This window comes from Dermacentor andersoni, chromosome 5, assembly GCF_023375885.2.
Source record: "Dermacentor andersoni chromosome 5, qqDerAnde1_hic_scaffold, whole genome shotgun sequence".
Lineage (NCBI taxonomy): Eukaryota > Metazoa > Arthropoda > Arachnida > Ixodida > Ixodidae > Dermacentor > Dermacentor andersoni.
The window spans coordinates 177,385,994-177,404,236 of record NC_092818.1 but is presented as its reverse complement, the minus strand read 5'-3'; the positions used below and the strand labels follow the sequence as shown (position 1 = coordinate 177,404,236).

Genomic DNA, 18,243 nt, shown 5'->3' with positions numbered 1-18,243 from the left:
AGGCGAGCGTTAGGATATGTGTGACAATCACTGATGAACTAATTAACGAAATAAACAGAGATTTGAAGCGCAAGAAAACAAAAGAAAACAAGGCAGAAAAAGAAGAGGTCTCAAGAAGCACACATCAAAATGGGACTTGGGACCAGCGCTGACTTCCAAATGAATGTTTGCTCATTGGAAACCACATTTATTTATATGTGTGCACCAGAGTATTACAATAAACCTGCCAACAAATTGACCTCCTTTCGCACCAGTGGCAGTGAAGGCGTGTTGATGCACTGTTTCCTTCTAACTTGAAGTATGTGTTTGTGACCTAGCGTTCGAGCTTATCTCGCTCCCTTTTTTATAAACGAGGTTTTGTCAAAAAAGCGGAATATCTATTTGCACTGTTTACTATAAAAGGTAAGATGCCTAAAAGGTAAGATATATACAGCCGACGTGTTCCGTGGAAGGCACATCGACCCGTGCTTCCCGTCTGTCCCTCTCTCCCCTTTGCGAACTTTCCCACCGAGACACCGGTATACTACCTCAACCAACACCCCTAGCTCCTACTTCATTTTTCCCCTTATCTGGCAAAGCTAAGACTTGCAAGACAGCACTATCCGCACTGTGGAGACAGTCCTTCTCTTTTCCACGTGGTCTGGCGATGCTAGGCCGTTCCTTTCGTTACTTCAATTACTAATCATCCTCAAACCTCCTGGACGAATGGATTGACCGACCCCACCGCTACCGGTCAACAATGTCTGGTACATATAGGGCCTAGAACTGGGGGCTCCACTTTGCAGACGCATGTAAAAATATTTGACTTATAAACCTTGCGGCAGAATCCACCTCATGATGACTGTCGACGGTAATGCATTAGCACTGAATCAATATAGCGACACAACGTATTGCCACCGTCGAAACGAGCTATGTACGAGGCGTGTATTGCAACGGGACTCCTTTTCGCGCATCCCCAGAAACACTCGGCGCCATCTAGCGCCGCCGCCGCGAAGCCTGCCCGTGGCCTCCGGAATCCATGGTGCACCGATGCGTGCGAACGCTGAGAGACACGTTAGGCGGCAACCGGGCTCCTATCGCATTTTTTTATCACGCTCCGCCAACTAGTGGCACTGCTTATAGAAGTCCGTGCATGGCCTCCCAGACGAGAGAAGCGTGGCGCACCGGGGCCTGCGCTTGCCGCACAATCTGTTGCCCATACACAGACACCCTAGTTGGCGAGAGGTTATTGAAGAGCAGCACATACCCAGTGCGTTCATGACGCGCAGTTCGCTAAAGCGTTGGCGTGAAAGGTGTTCATTGAAAAGAGTCAGAGCTAGAGACAACTTCATTCGTCAGAGTGGGGAGCTAACTCAAGGGCTCGTCAGGAAGGCCAGATGGCCGCCAGGTGATGCGTGACGGCGACCTCTTCGTCTCGCTCCACGGCTCGGAGTTGCACGTCCGGGCTGGAGCTAAGCACCACTTCCACGATGAAGGTGAGGGAGAGGCCAGGAGATCGGGGGGAGGGGGCTCCTCATCACAGTCCCCGAGGATGTGACTGAGCATAGCTAGCTCGCCGCACACGCGACAGTACGGACTTACTCTGTCCGGGTAAATGTGCGAGTATACGTAGGGGTTCAGGTACGAGTGTGTCTGCATGTAACCTGCACCATGTGATCTCCTGACGCTTGTCTAATTTACTGTGTGGTGCGGGCCTAGTGTGTCATATGTAATACGGTATATTGGGTGATGTCGTGATACGAGTGCAGGACTTCGTTTGAGGACTCCGGTTCCGGCAGGCCCTCCGCTCGGCTGACGAATCCACGAGCATGTTGGTGAGCCGCTTCGTTCCTGGTGGAGCTCAGTGGAATCTTAAGTACTCCGCATGTGCACTTGCCTTACATGTAAACAGTGCAAATCCTTTTTGACAAAACCTTGTTTTATTGCGATAGCAATCATATGGACACTCCAGGCCCATTTCTGCCGTCGGCGTCGCCGTAAGGTTCCGTATGAGTGAAAGCGTGTGAGGGTGAGCCGGCGAACGCGGTTCAATCTGAGTGCGCGTGCGAGGAATGCAGCCCGGATGCGTTTCCTCTGTGGTCGCGCTCGAGGCGGGGGGGGGGGGGGGAGAGTCAGGCGAGGGAGGAGGGGCGTTCTTCACTAGCGGCTGCTGCTAGACTGCCTCGATGTCCTCCTCGCCCGCCGCTCCGTACAGAGTGGAGACAAGCGCGGCGTCTACTATGACGTTGGCCACGCTGATCGCGGACTTCGTAGTAGACGCCCTTGGTGGACGCCGTAGGGACGGTGGCCAAATTGCGCAGCCGCGCGGGACTCATCTTCAAAGCGATCTGCGATGTTTGCAGAATGCGCGTAGTGCCGGTATAGCTTCGTATGCGCTGTGCTTTCAACGTTTCGTTCGCGTTGGAGTGAGAGATGCATGAAGGTCAATTCGCTTGCTGGTTCAAGCGACGGTCGTCAAGGGCTTCGAACCAAGTGGAAAAATCTCCTTCAGTCACATTACGCCGTGATCACGCACCCAGCGACAGGCCGCAGTGGAGACGGGAGGGTAGGTACAATTGCAAGACGCCCCATTCAAACTATCCGAAAACCTCGTATTTCATTAAGAAAGGGGGAGTGGTGTGTATGGTTACCGCCGCACATATAGGATGGCGCCACACACTGCGACAGCTAGTGTTCGGGGCTCAAATGCCCGCTCCGCTCAGGTGTCCGCGCACGCACGGGACAGGCGCATTTCAATCACGGAAGCCGGCGCACGGCCGATCGCGATTTCTGTGCCCATCTGTTGTGCAAACAGTTCTTGCCAAAGAGTAAAATTTGCAGCCTTCAGTTTTAACTAAAATCTTCAAATGATCTTATGCAGAGGATCATCATCATCGTCGTCAGCCTGTTACGCCCACTGCAGGGCAAAGGTCTCTCCCATACTTCTCCAACTGTATAGCCCGGTCATGTTCTAATTGTGGCCATGTTGTCCCTGCAAACTTCATAATCTCATCCGCCCGCCTAACTTTCTGCCGCCCCCTGCTACGCTTCCCTTCCCTTGGAATCCAGTCTGCAACCCTTAATGACCATCGGTTATCTTCCCTCCTCATTACATGCCCTGCCCATGCCCATTTCTTTTTCTTGATTTCAACTAAGATGTCACTAAATCGCGTTTGTTCCCTCACCCAATTTGCTCTTTTCTTATCCCTTAACGTTACACCCATCATTCTTCTTTCCATAGCTCGTTGCGTCGTCCTCAATTTAAGTAAAACCCTTTTCGTAAGCCTCCAGGTTTCTGCCCCGTACGTGAGTACTGGTAAGACGCAGCTGTTATACACTTTTCTCTTGAGCGATAATGGCAACCTGCTATTCATGATTTGAGAATGCCTGCTAAACGCCCCCCAGCCCATTCTTATTCTTCTAGTTATTTCAGTCTCATGATCCGGATCCGTGGTCACTACCTGCCCTAATTAGATGTATTCCCTTACCACTTCCAGTGCCTCGCTACCTATCGTAAACTACTGTTCTCTTCCGAGACCGTTAAACATTACTTTAGTTTTCTGCAGATTAATTTTTAGTCCCACCCTTCTGCTTTGCCTCTCCAGGTCAGTGAGCATGCATCGCAATTGGTCCCCTGAGTTACTAAGCAAGGCAATCTCATCCGCGAATCGCAAGTTACTAAGGTATTCTCCATTAACTCTTATCCCCAATTCTTCCCAATCCAGGTCTCTGAATACCTCCTGTAAACACGCTGTGAATAGCATTGGAGAGATCGTATCTCCCTGTCTGACGCCTTTCTTTATTGGGATTTTGTTGCTTTCTTTATGGAGGACTACGGTGGCTGTGGAGCCGCTATAGATATCTTTCAGTATTTTTACATACGGCTCGTCTACACCCTGATTCCGTAATGCCTCCATAACTGCTGATGTTTCGACTGAATCACTGAATGCAGAGGAATATGTATACAAAGGAGAAGAGTTGACCTTTGCAACACAGTTGCCGGCACAACGGCAACCGGGCGCAGAGAGAACAAATGACGTTCTTTCGACTCTCGATCGTCTCCACGGGTATCGCCATTCGCAACCGAAAATAGAGACAGTGTTTGCGTGTGTGTGTTTTGTCTACGCCGCGCTCTTCGCACGGCGCGATCTGAAGGGTATGCAGCCCAGCCAACGTCAATCCGAGACACTGCCGAAAAGGCTCCTTCCTGGTGAAGAGCGTCATATAATCGTGGTGTTATAACTCCTCTTGATACAGTTTTATTTTGCCTCATACAAAAATTAACCGAATTAATCTTAGGGGGAACGCCCGCATCGCGTTGATGCACATTTTATGAGCACCAGCTGAGGTGGCTCAGATGACGGTACATGGTGTTCTGCTGCTGAGGTCTATAAACCCACTCGCTCGGTTTCCGGCCGCTGCGAAAGCGCTCGCGTACTGCACCTTGGGTTCACGTTAAAACGCAAAGTGGTCCAAATTAATTCGGAGCCTCTATATACTACGGAATCCCTCATAACCACTGTGTGGCAAACCACACGATTCAAATAGCCAATTCCCGAATTGAAAGTATACATGCAGTACGTGACGTCATTAGAGATATGTGACCAGTATAACAGAAACTTCGGCGCTGTCGATCCCGTGTATGCGTGCGTGCAGGTTCCGATTCCGGTATTAAAATCAGAAGAAGACAAGTTGGCGAACACCGCGGCGACGGATACTTTAAATCCCATTTCCAAAATACTTGTTTTATTTCACCTTAACTTATTTTAAAGAAAAGGACAGTTTTTTCCCCGCCCGATTCATGGCCGATACCCCAAGCGGGTTGCGCCATTTCACTATGGAACAAGAACAAGAATACCAGCGTCCCAAAGGCGATGATTTCGACCCTGACTCGTACCTTTCGTCCAAGAACCAACGGTGATGAAACCGCGCATACACGTGTACTAGAAGAACGCCCTGTGTATATATTTCCTTTCGGGCATCTATGGTTTTAAGTCTTACGCAGCGCACAGGGGACACAGCAAACAGCCCACAGGGCTATTTGGTGTAGCCAGTCTTATTAATGCATTCTGCTGACTTAGTCGGTATGTCTACTAAGCCAGATACCGGCAACGATTGTACCGTAATGCGCAACAGTGATATTAGCAGTCGAGATACCAAAAGTTAATTGAAGAGTAATAGGTTCTGTGAGGGTCCTCGCAATAGGCACCGTTTAGTGCACTGTCTGGGACACTGAAAGCATGAAAAGGAGGAGCCGGCGCCAATTAAAGGCGACATCTCCTAAATACCATATAATCATTAAAAAGAAGTGAGCATACGTCCAGGTTAATTGGTCTCTCTCGAAAATTACTTTTTATACTTTTCTGGGAGTTTATTTTACTCGACTCTTGCGCTGACTGGAATTTTTGGATCTATAACGTTACTTCATTCCTATAGATTTTCTCTTATTGCGATATCAATTCTACGGACACTCCAGGCGAATTTTTGTCGTCGTCGTCGCCGTTAGGTTCCGATAAAATCCAGGTGCGATAGCATCGCGGCCGCACGCAAAGGAGGAAGGCGGGGAGGGTGCACGCCAACTTTCGCGCGGGAAAGAGGGGGAGATACACACACACACACACACACGCGCGCGCACGCACACGCACACGCACACAAAGCTATTTATAAATCCAGCGCTTCCCGTGCACATAAAGAATGTGCGCACGCAGCAGGAAAAACCACAGCAAGCAATCAGCGGCTTCCGTACGTACATGCATGACCTCCGCGACAGCAATAACTACCAATCCCGGAGGCCATATGTTGCACCACTTGCCAACAATGACTCCAAGCTGCAGCGACAGGTGGCGCTGCAGTAGACCGGCGGCTACTGCAGGAAAGGAAAGGAAAAAAGAAACCGAAAAGCTGGTGGAACAAGGAGATACGAGAAGCCATCGCCGAACGACAGAAAGCATCTCGAGAGCACAGGCAGGCAAAGAAGGCGCAGTTGCCACAGGATGAAGTAACCAGTAAATGGGAAATATACCGGGAGAAAAAGTCCATGGTTCAAATACTGGTGCAAGCAAAATTAAAAGGTGAAAGTGAACGTTGGTTGTCAGAAATACGTGAGAAAAAGAAGGCTGCACCTAGAATATTTTGGAATCACATAAAATTATTAGGCAGGAAGGCAACAACAATACAACAACATATCCTAGACGAAGATGAAAACAGACTGGAAGGAGAAGCAGCAATAAATTACATCCAAAAAGTAACAGCCGAATCTTTCCAAGGCAAGGACAAGGTTGTATTTGAAGAAAAAAAGAGCATGAAAGAGACCCAAGGGGGAAAGGAGCTAGTGCTTACAAATTTAAACTGGAAGAAAGCGGAAGAGAAAATTCCTAAGCGCACAGCCACAGGGCTAGACGAGGTTCCCGTTAGGCTGATAAATGAACTGGGACCAAAAAGTAAGGAAGCTCTCGTGAAAGCAGTTGAAAAAACTTTAAAAGATAGACGAATACCAGACAGTTGGCGACAAAGTAGAATGAATTTAATTTATAAAGGTAAGGGGGAGAAAGACAGAATTCACTCGTATAGACCGTTGACCATTACATCGGTAATATACAGGCTAGCAATGCAGGCAGTGAAATTAAAGCTTCAAGCATGGGCAGAAAATAATGGCATTTTGGGAGAGCTTCAGAATGGCTTTAGAATAGGTAGGCGTTTGGATGATAACTTGTTTGTTCTTACTCAGTGTATTGAAATATCAAAAGCAGAAAGCAGACCGTTGTATGTAGCCTTTTTGGACATTACAGGAGCATACGACAACGTAGACCGCAGCATTTTGTGGGATATTCTGGAAGGGGAAGGCTTAGGTAACGATTGTATACAGCTCTTGAGAGAGATATACCTAGAAAATACTGTTTGCGTTGAATGGGAAGGGATGAGGAGCGCGGAGAAAGTTCATATCAACAAGGGACTGAGGCAGGGGTGCCCTTTATCCCCGCTGCTGTTTATGATGTACATGGTGAGGATGGAGAGGGCGCTAGAAGGGAGTAATATCGGGTTTAATCTCTCATACAAACAGGCAGGTACAGTAATAGAGCAGCAACTCCCAGGTTTATTTTATGCGGACGACATTGTGTTGCTCGCAAACAAGCAAAGTGATTTGCAACGTCTGGCTAATATCTGTGGACAGGAGGGCAACAAGTTAGGTTTGAAATTTAGTGTTAGAAAATCAGGTGTTATTGTATTCAATGAAAACAGTGAACAGACAGTGGAGATACAGGGCCAAGAAATACCTCGGGTAACAGAATATAAATACCTTGGTATATGGATAAACGAAGGCAATGGATATATGGAAACACAGGAAAAAACCGTAACAGTCAAGGGGAAGAGAAATGCAGCCATAATGAAGCACAGAGCGCTATGGGGATACAATAGGTACGAGGTCCTCCGAGGTATGTGGAAAGGGGTAATGGTTCCAGGACTTACTTTTGGAAATGCGGTTGTTTGCTTTAAATCAGGGGTACAATCAGGACTCGACGGGAACCAAAGGTCAGTGGGTCGCCTCGCATTGGGCGCTCACGGGAAGACTACAAATGAAGCTGTGCAAGGGGATATGGGCTGGACTAGTTTTGAAGTGAGGGAAGCCCGCAGTAAAATTGAGTACGAAGAACGGCTGAAGAATATGGAGGAAAGTAAATGGGCTGGGAGAGTGTTCAGGTATCTGTACAGGCAAAACATTGATTCACAGTGGAGGAAAAGAACTAGGAAGCTTACCAGCAAGTATGCGGCCTGTGGGGTGGGCAACACAGCAACAAAGAAGGTCAAGCGGAAAGTCAGAGAGGCTGAATTAATCTCATGGGTGGCGGCAATGGAAAAGAAACCTGCCATGAGTAACTACTTAAGGGGAAAAAACGAAATTAGGAAAGAAACCATTTATGATAACTCAAAGGGAAGCTCATTACTTTTCGAAGCGAGATCGGGATGCCTTAGAACACGCACCTATAAAGCGAGATATAAGAATGAAGAAGAAACATGTGCTTGCTGCGGTAAAGCTAGGGAAACGACGGAACATATTTTATTAGAATGTGAGGACGTCTACCCAGCGGTCGATTTAGGCACCACTGGCCTCCTTGAAGCCCTTGGGTTCAGCGGGAGCAGTGGTAAAGCAAACAGGTCCGCAATAGACATCAGTAAGAGGCGATTGGAGGATTGGTGGAAGAAAAGTAGGGAAACGACAAAAGACGGAGACGTACAAAAGCACAGTTCGCAATAGGGTATCAGAAAATTTGGACGTGGTAGTTCATAGTGGGTTTTTTTTTTTTTTTTTTTTTTTTTTTTTTTTTTTTTCATTGGTGAACATAGGTAGGATATTAGGCAGCATAGTAGTAAGAGCTTGGTGGCGCAAGCCACCGCCCCGTTCCAAAGGGGACGCTCATAACATCCATCCATCCATCCGGCTAAAGCCCCTCAATTTTTCAAAAGTAGCGCCATTCTTAGATCTTTCCGCCACCCCGCTCACCCTGGCGCGTCCTCCTCCACGCCTCCTGTCGCCCCAGCCTCCTCCGCTTCTCCATTGGCCAACCTGTGTCACGTGGAAGCAGGCGCCGCGCTTTTGCATATTTTTTCTTTCCAGCGCGGAGCAGGCGCCGCGCTTTTGTTTATTTTTTTCTTTCTAGCGCGCGCCGACCTCCATTGTTGGGCCTGCGCGACGAAAGTACGGCAGGCGGACTGACGGAGTGCGTTAGCGTAATAGAATGTGTAGGGCCGAGAACTTAATTGCGACGCCATGCTGCTGCACCTTCGGTTGCCGCAACAGACACAGCGAGGGCAAAAAGCTTTTTGCTTTGCCGTCCGGCGGGCGCAACGCAAAAAGAAGTGTGGATTCGCAGGATCGGGCGGGCTGACTTCGAGGAAGTGGCAAAGAACGCACGGCTTAGTGAAGTAAGGGCCACGGCTACTCACAACCTCTTATTTCGAGCCTAGTTCACGCCTTCCGCTTTGAAAAAGTGTTTGTTCATGCTCTGCGTGGTTTTTAGCGCGTTGTTTGACTTTTTTTTTCGAATGTGCTCTCTTTATTTCATGTAGTTTCGTCTTGCGGTGAAATGCACGCATCTGCAGCTGGCCTGTGACATAAGAGCGACTTTATTCAGGATGTGTTTTGAGCTCCAGCAGAAGTTAGCACATTCTCGACGCTTTTGCAAGGCTCAATATGACTTACGATGCAGTCTTTTAGCTTCGAATGTACGCCCGCATGTATTGATTTGGTTTGTGGTGATTAACGTTTTTAACATTCCGAAGCGACTAAAGCTAGGATGCAGGTCGTAGTGGATGGCTCCGGATAACATTATATAGCTCGCCTGGGGATGTTTAACGTGAACTTTCATCGTAGAGTCGTACGTGGGCCGGTAAATTCCTCGTTGGCGTTTCATAATACTCGCGCGGGCGCGCTAGCGCTGCTTTAGAAGTTGGCGCCTCGGCGCGATTGTATTTCTTCAATAAATTTTATTTACTAGTTGTAACACCTTGTCATTATTTCGTATTACTGACGGCGCCTCCAGGGCACCAAAGCCGCAACGGGAACACCAAAGCTAGAACCAGGGCTGGATGGGGCTCGCCGAAGCCTGCGCATGCCAAGGGGGTATAAGATCGTGGACAGCCAATTTTGTATGCGAACACTCCCTGCGACGCCTGCATTATTGTAATGTCACGTGCTCTTCAGAGGCCTCCGTTAGCCATTACATGTGCCCTCCTGGAGCAGTACTTGTGAAAGAAAAAACAATATGTAGTCACGATTACCAAAGCACCGCGCAATGAAAAAAACGGCCCTGTTGCCAGGCATTGCTGACCGCACACAGCCATTCCAGTTGTGTGCGGTCAGCAATCTCTCACGCGCCGGCCTAACAAAAGTATCCTGCAGGTACGTAAATGAACATACGAAACCACGTACACATACTTTCACGCTGTCAACACCTGAAACTTTGGTAATTACGCGCGTGTTTGAGTACGCCGCGTGCTTGCGTCCTGTTTCAGCAATACGAACTCTCAACGTCGCGCGCTTTACGCCTTAAATACGCCTTGAATAATGGTCCTTTTCTATATTTCTTCCGCAATTCCAACACGAAATTCTAAAGGCCAGTTACCGACTGACAAAGAAAGATCTCGATTGGAAAAACTGCTCCGCAGGGCTCGAACGAACTTCTCTGCGGATTTCCTCCCGTAGCGTGTTAGCCGTCGTCTGCTACGGCAGGCCCACCACCGGCGGCGCCACCGTCGAGGCCACGCCGAGCGGAGGAGGAGGGAAGTGAATGGCGCTACTTTGGGAGATTGAGGGGTTTTAAGCCGAGGAGAAAAAGCGCGCCGTGCGCAGCCGGCGAGTTAGGAGAATAGAGGAGGAAAGCGCCGCGAGGAGGAGAGTGTCGCTACTTTCAAATTATCAAGTGGCTTTACCGGCGGCGGGGAAAAGTGGGCAGAGATTGAGGAGCAGTTAAATAGAGAACAAATAGGGGTGTATGCGGTTACAGAAACGTACCTTAGAGACTCGGAAGAGCTGCCAGTGATTGAGAATTATGTTTGGGAAGGGTGCAACAGAACTAAGTCGGATAGAAAGGGAGGGGGAGTCGGAACGCTCATCCATCAGGGAGCCAAATGGAAGAGAGTAAATTCAAAATGTCAAGAGTATCTTTGCTTATCAGGTACAATGAGCGGGAAAAAATCTTGCTGGGCGTTACGTATTTGTGGATCGGAAATAATTGCACAGAGAAGAATAAAGAGTTAGTGGAATGCATAAGCGCTGATATTAAGGGTTTCGGGAATGGTGCTGAAATTATCCTATTAGCTGACATGAATGCCCACATACAGGATTTAGATTGCTATACCGACAACAACGGGAAGTCAATGCTAGACCTTTGTGAGCAACATAACCTCGTTATCGTGAATACATGGCCTAAGTGTGAAGGGCAGATAACGTGGGAAGTGGGAAACCGGCAATCAACCATTGATTACTGTCTGATGGCAGAAGGAATTCATGATAAGTTGAGAGAGATGGTCATTGATGAGCAAGGGTATAACAGCATAGGGAGTGACCATAAACGCATCATTTTGAAAATGGGATGTGTAGTTGGGAAAGAGCAAGGAGTGCGAAATGGCCAGTCCAAATTTGAATGCTGAACAAATAACAAATATAGTCACTAGAGTCGAGGAAGAACTTGGCAAATGGCCAAATAAAGAGTGGGAATATAGTGAGCTTCTAAGTGTAATAACGACAGAAATACGGAAAGAGAAAAAAACATGTTCGATGGAAAATAAAAAAGAAACTGAAAAGCTGGTAGAACAGGGAAATACGAGAAGCGATCGCCGAACGACAGAAAGCATCCCGAGAGCACAGGCAGCAAAGAAGGCGCAGTTGCCGCAGGATGAAGTAGCCAGTAAATGGGAGATATACCGGGAGAAAAAGTCTATGGTTCAAATACTGGTGCAAGCAAAATTAAAAGGTGAAAGTGAACGTTGGTTGTCAGAAATACGTGAGAAAAAGAAGGCCGCACCTAGAATATTTTGGAACCACATAAAATCATTAGGCAGGAAGTCAACGACAATACATAAACATATCCTAGACGAAGACGGAAACAGACTGGAAGGAGAAGCGGCAATAAATTACATCCGAAAAATAACAGCCGATTCTTTCCAAGGCAATGACGAGGTTGCATTTGAAGTAAAAAGAGGATGAAGGAGACCCAGGTGGAAAAGGATCTGGTGCTGACAAATTTCGACTGGAAGAAAGCCGAAGCGAAAATTCCTAAGCGCACAACCACAGGGTGAGACGAGTTTCCCGTTAGGCTGAATAATGAACTAAGACCAAAGAGTAAGGAACCTCTGGTGAAAGCAGTGGAAAAAAAAGCTTTAAAAGATAGACGAATACCAGACAGTTTGCGACAAAGTAGAATGAACTTAATTTATAAGGGTAAGGGGGAGAAAGATAGAATTCACTCGTATAGACCGTTGACCATTACATCGGTAATATACAGGCTAGCAATGCAGGCAATCAAATTAAAGCTTCAAGCATGGGCAGAGAAAAATGGCATTTTGGGAGAACTTCAGAATGGCTTCAGAATAGGTAGGCGTTTAGATGATAACTGATTTGTTCTTACTCAGTGTATTGAAATATCAAAAGCAGACCGTTATATGTGGCCTTTTTAGACATTACAGGAGCCTATGACAACGTAGACCACAACATGTTGTGGGATATTATGGAAGGGGAAGGCTTAGGTGACGATTGTCTACAGCTTTTGAGAGAGATTTACCTAGAAAATACTGTTTGCGTTGAATGGGAAGGAATGAGGAGCGAGGAGAAAGTTCATATCAACAAGGGATTGAGGCAGGGGTGCCCTTTATCCCCACTGCTGTTTATGATGTACATGGTGAGGATGGAGAGGGCGCTAGAAGGAAGTAATATCGGGTTAAATCTCTCATACAAACAGGCGGGTACAGTAGTAGAGCAGCAGCTTCCAGGCTTATTTTATGCGGACGACATTGTGTTGCTAGCTAATAAGAAAAGTGATTTGCAATGTCTGGCTAATATCTGTGGACAGGAAGGCAACAATTTAGGTTTGAAATTTAGCGTTAGAAAATCAGGTGTTATGGTATTCAATGAAAACAGTGAACAGACAGTGGCAATATACAGGGCCAAGAAATACCTCGGGTAACAGAATATAAATATATTGCTATATGGATAAACGAAGGCAACACATATATGGAAAGACAAAAAAAAAACAATAACAGTGAAGGGGAAGAGAAATGGCAGCCATAATGAAGCACAGAGCGTTATGGGGATACAACAGGTACGAGGTACTCCGAGGTATGTGGAAAGGTGTAATGGTTCCAGGACTTACTTCTGGAAATGCCGTTGCTTTCTTTAAATCAGGGGTACAATCAGGACTCGATGGGAACCAAAGGTCAATGGGTGGCCTCGCATTGGGCGCTCACAGGAAGACTACAAATGAAGCTGTGCAGGGTGATATGGGCTGCACTAGTTTTGTGAGGGAAGGTCGCAGTAAAATTGAGTTTGAAGAACGACTGAGGAATATGGAAGAAAGCAAATGGGCAGGGAGACTGTTGAGGTATCTGTACAGGAAAACACATTGATTCACAGTGGAGGAAAAGAACTAGGAAGCTTACCAGCAAGTACGCGGCCTGTAGGGTGGGCAACACAGCAACAAAGAACGTCAAGCGGAAAGTCAGAGAGGCTGAAATAATTTCATGGGTGGCGGCAATGGAAAAGAAACCTGCCATGAGTAATTACTTAAGAGGAGAAAACGAAATCAGGAAAGAAACAATTTATGATAACTCAAAGGGAAGTTCATTACTTTTCGAAGCGAGATCAGGATGCCTTAGAACACGCACCTATATAAAGCGAGGTACAAGAAGGAAGAATCATGTGCTCGCTGCGGTAAAGATAGGGAAACTATGGAGCAGGTTTTATTAGAATGTGAAGACGTCTACCCAGCGGTCGATTTATGCACTACTGGCCTCCTTGAAACCCTTGGGTTCAGCGATAGCAGTGGAAAAGTAAACATGTATTAGTAAGAGGCGATTGAAGGATTTATGGAAGAAATGTGCGTAAACGACAAAAAAAAAAAAAAAAAGCGGAGACGTACAAAAGCACAGTTCGCAATAGGGGATCAGAAAATTTGGCTGTGGGAGTTCCATAGTGTTTCTTTTTTTTATTGTTCTTTAACCGCTTGATAGCGCAACCCACCGCCGGAAGGAAACTTCCTCCGTGGCCGGGGGTGTTGGAATGGCCTCTATATTTTTTTCCGTAATAGGAAACTGGCCAATAATGACTCTTCTTAGTGGTACTGCTGGTGGCAGCCTGCTACAAAAAGGGACAACATTGTTAATCCCTTACCGTGTTGTGTATGCATAAAATACCTCCAAATGTGTAGCAGTGAAAAACAGGGAACATCACTCTGAAAATAATTTTTTTATATATTTTTCTTGAATAATGCTTGGCTGCAGCTAGTCGCACAACACATAAGTTAGTAAATAAACAGGTTATTTTGACAATTTTTACACTTGTAATCAGCATACAAAAACAAACCGGGGTGTTTGTTTGGAGAGGCCCTACCCCCTCCGCGCGCTAGGAGAAAAGTGTGGCGGAAATGACGTAGTAGGTTCTCATTTTTTTGCTGCTTTTTAATTTTTTTTGTTGTATGGCCACGCCTTTTGGGCCACAATAGACCTCAGACTCTGCCCAGGCGGCGCTGCGGAAAAACCCATCACCAGCGCCCCCATCGGAGCCTTGGCGCGAACTGAGTAGTGCAAGGAGAGCCGGGAGAGCTGTCCGCAAGCGAAGGTGCATAGGCCACAATTGACCCTTCTCTTTCGTTTGTGTTGAGGCACGGTTTCCTAAAAATCAAGGACCTGGAAAGCTTGTTCCGCCCATCCACGCCTCGGAAAGGAAGCTCAGCCGGGCGAAGTACGTGTACAATATAAAATAAAGTCTCAAGTATTATTTCGGCGTGCTGCTACTCGCAAGTACAGAGAGCATCAGGTTTGTCTATAGGCATATCAGCATAAAGATCTAAGCATTTCAAATTGGTTTATATTGAATATGTCCTGAACACAAGACTTAAGTATCTCCTACATTTTTATGTATTTTATCATAATGTTTGTCTCGCAATTATTTACAGAGTAAATCCTTTCATAGCCTTTTCCAGGGCAGTAACAGAAAACGTTTTCCAAGGCAGCGAATAGCGTGCGATCATAACGAAAGTAAGCTTCCTACAGTGCATACGCGCTGCACCTTTCTTTCTCTCAGGAGCTTCAGCACCGCTCAGTACCTTAATTTGAAGTTTTCGTAGACGCTTCAAGCAACAAGCGCGCACAAATAAATGTAAATAAATGCTACATTTTTTTCTTTACACACGTGCGTTACTTCTCAATTACCCATCCAGTGCTCCTATAGCAACCTTATTGCTCACATCTGAAAAACGCAGTCGAGCAGGCTGAGCACGTTGCGAAGCGTGCTTGTTGTATCGGCGCAGGACATACAAAATACCGAAAGTAGAAATGAGCTCGCGATACAAAGATGCTCTAGAACAGGATTTTGAATTCATAAACGAACCAAAATGTTTGGTTAAGCTGACCTGCCAAATCTCTCCGTTCCACTTGTTGAGTCAAGCGGGGACGGACGTCTGTTAAAAGGTGGACATCGATGGCACATAAGCAGGATGGTTCGCAACGTTGTTTTTTCTGTTACCAACGAAGTGGCGGCTGCAGATTCTTGAGTTTTCGCTTGGTTACCACGGTCCTCCGTCAGAGCCACGCAACACAATTACAGAAGAACAAAATTGTCGCACTTTCTCATGCGAGCCGCTGTGTTGTGGGGAATGCAAGTAATCCGATTACCCAACAGGTTGAACGGCCCGTATCCAGCGCTCTCGCCTTTCCTCTTCATACGATCGCGATGGAAATCGGTAAAACTGAACGTTATGATTGCAACCTTCACGTTCATGGCAATTTGCTACACAACAGTAGCGTGGATTGCGGCGTTTCTTCGTAGCGCGCGGAGCTATCGCGGTTGCCGTCGTTTCGGCCATCAGGCTGCCAGCAAGCGCTTTATGGCAGTTCAGCGGCGCGTCCGACTAGCGTAGAAATTCATAGCTCTCTGTCTGGGTGTTAAATGCGCAAAACACTCGCAATATGGACCAAAATCTAGTTAAATCGTTGTTTCGCAGTCGCTAGCTGCATAGGCAACTTAGCAAGGGAGTCGGGCTTCGCACTACTCAATTACTGCCTCTTCGCAACGGCAGGTGGCGCTAGGCGTCTTGCAAAACTCTATAGAGTCTGACGTCCATGGCGGCGTTGTTATGGTTTTGAGCGCTCACACGTGTTGCTCTGATAGGTTTCGGGCCGTGGCAAAGGCGCTGAGTGGGCGGGTTTGCGTTAGTCACCGTGTCTTGTTGCGCTGTGTTACTTGCACCGTGCTCTGCCAGATGTTGCGCGAGCGCGCGCGCTCCGCGCGCGACACCACGCGCAGCGCGGCGTGGTTTCGCGAAAGATGTAAACAAGAGAGGAGGGTGGCCCAAAAGGCGGAGCATCGCCATGAGCAACGCCAAATTCCGGCTTCACTTTTGCTTCACAAAGAGTGACGTCAGGGCCTCTCCTTAGTTTCCTTCCTCCGTGCCCCCGGCCGTCATCGCAAAAAGAGGCACGTTTTCGCCGCCGCACTACAGTGTACTAGAAGTACACCGTAGCCTCTGTAGCCGAACGACACCATACCCTTACGGAGCGTTCGCTTACCAAGGCTGGCTGCGTGACGTAATGCTCTCTCCTTTTTCCGTCCTATATGTGGAACACCCTGCGTTGTCGATTCCCGAGTCGCTCAATCCCACCAACAGTTTCAGCGTTTCCTTCCTTTCTTTCTTTCTCTTTTTACTACGACTTTAGAGCTAACAGGAACATTAGAGCAACTCATATGCAATCATGCAAGTCACTCAAAGTGATCTCTCCACTGATCTGTAAAACTATAGTGGAAATCAGTGGTCTCTGTGTCATTAGCATAGTCATTAGCCACGGTCCCTTGCCAAGCTGTTTCAGTTTTACAGAAATGAAACCGAAACTGTTTACGCCCAATGCGACATCTGGGTTTCGGCTATGCCCTTTACAGGTGCTTAGATGTGTGTATGTGCTATGTAACAGTCAGTGAACGCGAGTGAACACTTTTAATTTTTATTGCTTCAAATGGGCGTAGCGGGCACTTGCTATTCGTTGACATTTTGCAATGAAACGGTGTTTGAAAAAAGAAAGAGAGAAAGAAAACGCATCGCACGCTTATCGCGGCTTGCCGCTTGACATATTGTGATTGGCCAGTGGTTCCACATGAGGGTATTTACGTGGTGCGTGAGCGCGAGTTGCTCGAGCAGCTCGAGCGCGAGCCACGTTCGACGTTCGCATTTGGAACCCGGTTGTCGTGCGGTATCGGCTAGAAGCTTCGATTCTTCCTTCAGAGGCCGACGAAGCTCAGGTGAGCTATTTCTCCCTTCACTCAGGGCTACAGCTGCTCGCCCCGGGCACTCGTTCGCCTTTCGAGACGTCATGAAACGTTGCCTCACTCGCGGCGCATTCAAAAACTAAAGAAAAACGTCTCTGCCGTATTGCCTGTAACTGAATGCTCAGGGCGCGGCCCCGTGATTTAACGTTACTTTGTTCGTTACTAAGAGAAGCCTTTAATACGAGCAGCTGCTGTATCAGACGAGAAAATGTGAATTCCGCTTATTGTTTCGGAATGCTGTGTTAACAGCATGGTTGACAGTCTATGCTACAATGGCGAATGCAGGACGAGATGTCAACTGTCGCTGCAAAGCGTGAAAGGAGAAAGAAACCCAAGCCTAAGCTTTCGTTTGGCTCCTCAAGTGGTGCTTCCGGTAACCTGCCTTCGTGAGTATACCTTCGAAGGCGTTTAACTTGCTTTTCTCGTAACTTATTATGTGTGAGGGCAGCGAGTGAGAAGTACTATCTGCTGCCGGCTGTACATCATCGTGTGAGCGCGAGTGATTGTACTTGCATTTGGTAAACTTTTTTCACTATTAATTTGCTTATTTGATTGCTCTAAACCATCGCACTGCGTAGAGCTCACTGAAATACACCAGTGAATGTAAGGAAGAAAAAACCGCGCGGGGCTTCTTTTTTCTCCGAATGCATTTCGATATGCAAACTACGTAAAACTCTTTATTGCGGCTTGTTTCGTTCCTTTCGGGAGCCATTGCCTTTGATCAATTGCTGCCCTGACATAAAATGTTCAGATATTCCGCAGCCCCGCCCCTGCCCACTTGGCCCCACACTGGCAGACCTTACTATATTTCCCTCTGTAGATGGATTCCTGCAGGAAAAGGCTAGTTATAATTAATTGAAAGTGCTTACACCTAGTGTTTAGTTTAGTGCACATTATGTGGCAACAAAAGGAGCCTCTTTGGTTGAGGTGAGGATCGCTGACCTCAGTGTTCTGACGACATTTTTCCGGCACACCTCTTGTTCTCTAGTTCTTACCAACATCTTCAATGCCCCTTCGGTCTGTGCGGTGCACATTTGCCACTGTTTTAGTTGTGTTAGTTCTCACCGAAAGTGCATTGGTGGGCTGAAAGGCCCACTTCATTCTGCACACCAAGAACGGTCTGCATTCTGAAACAGTGCAGGTCAAAAACATGCTACAATGCCCGAACAGTTGTAGCATGTAATATCCATGAGATTGCGCACGAATGCATAAGTCATCCCTCCATCACCCTAACA

The 18,243-nt window shown here is 47.3% G+C and overlaps 1 protein-coding gene across 8 annotated transcripts in view; it reads left to right on the top strand.

The window, feature by feature from the left end:
- The first annotated feature begins 16,612 nt into the window (after window positions 1-16,612).
- slam (slow as molasses) overlaps window positions 16,613-18,243 on the top strand; it is a 71,736-nt gene continuing 70,105 nt past the window's right edge. For 6 of the 8 annotated variants that reach the window (XR_008612747.2, XR_008612748.2, XM_055071345.2 and 3 more), the window contains exons 1-2: window positions 16,613-16,981; window positions 17,294-17,394. Coding sequence is in view for 6 of the 8 variants with exons in the window: in XM_055071345.2 (XP_054927320.1) it covers window positions 17,300-17,394 (95 nt within the window). In the remaining 2 variants the exon portion in view is untranslated. The remainder of the gene's footprint in view (window positions 16,982-17,293; window positions 17,395-18,243) is intronic. The other 2 variants (XM_055071346.2, XM_055071349.2) reach the window with 2 other exon arrangements.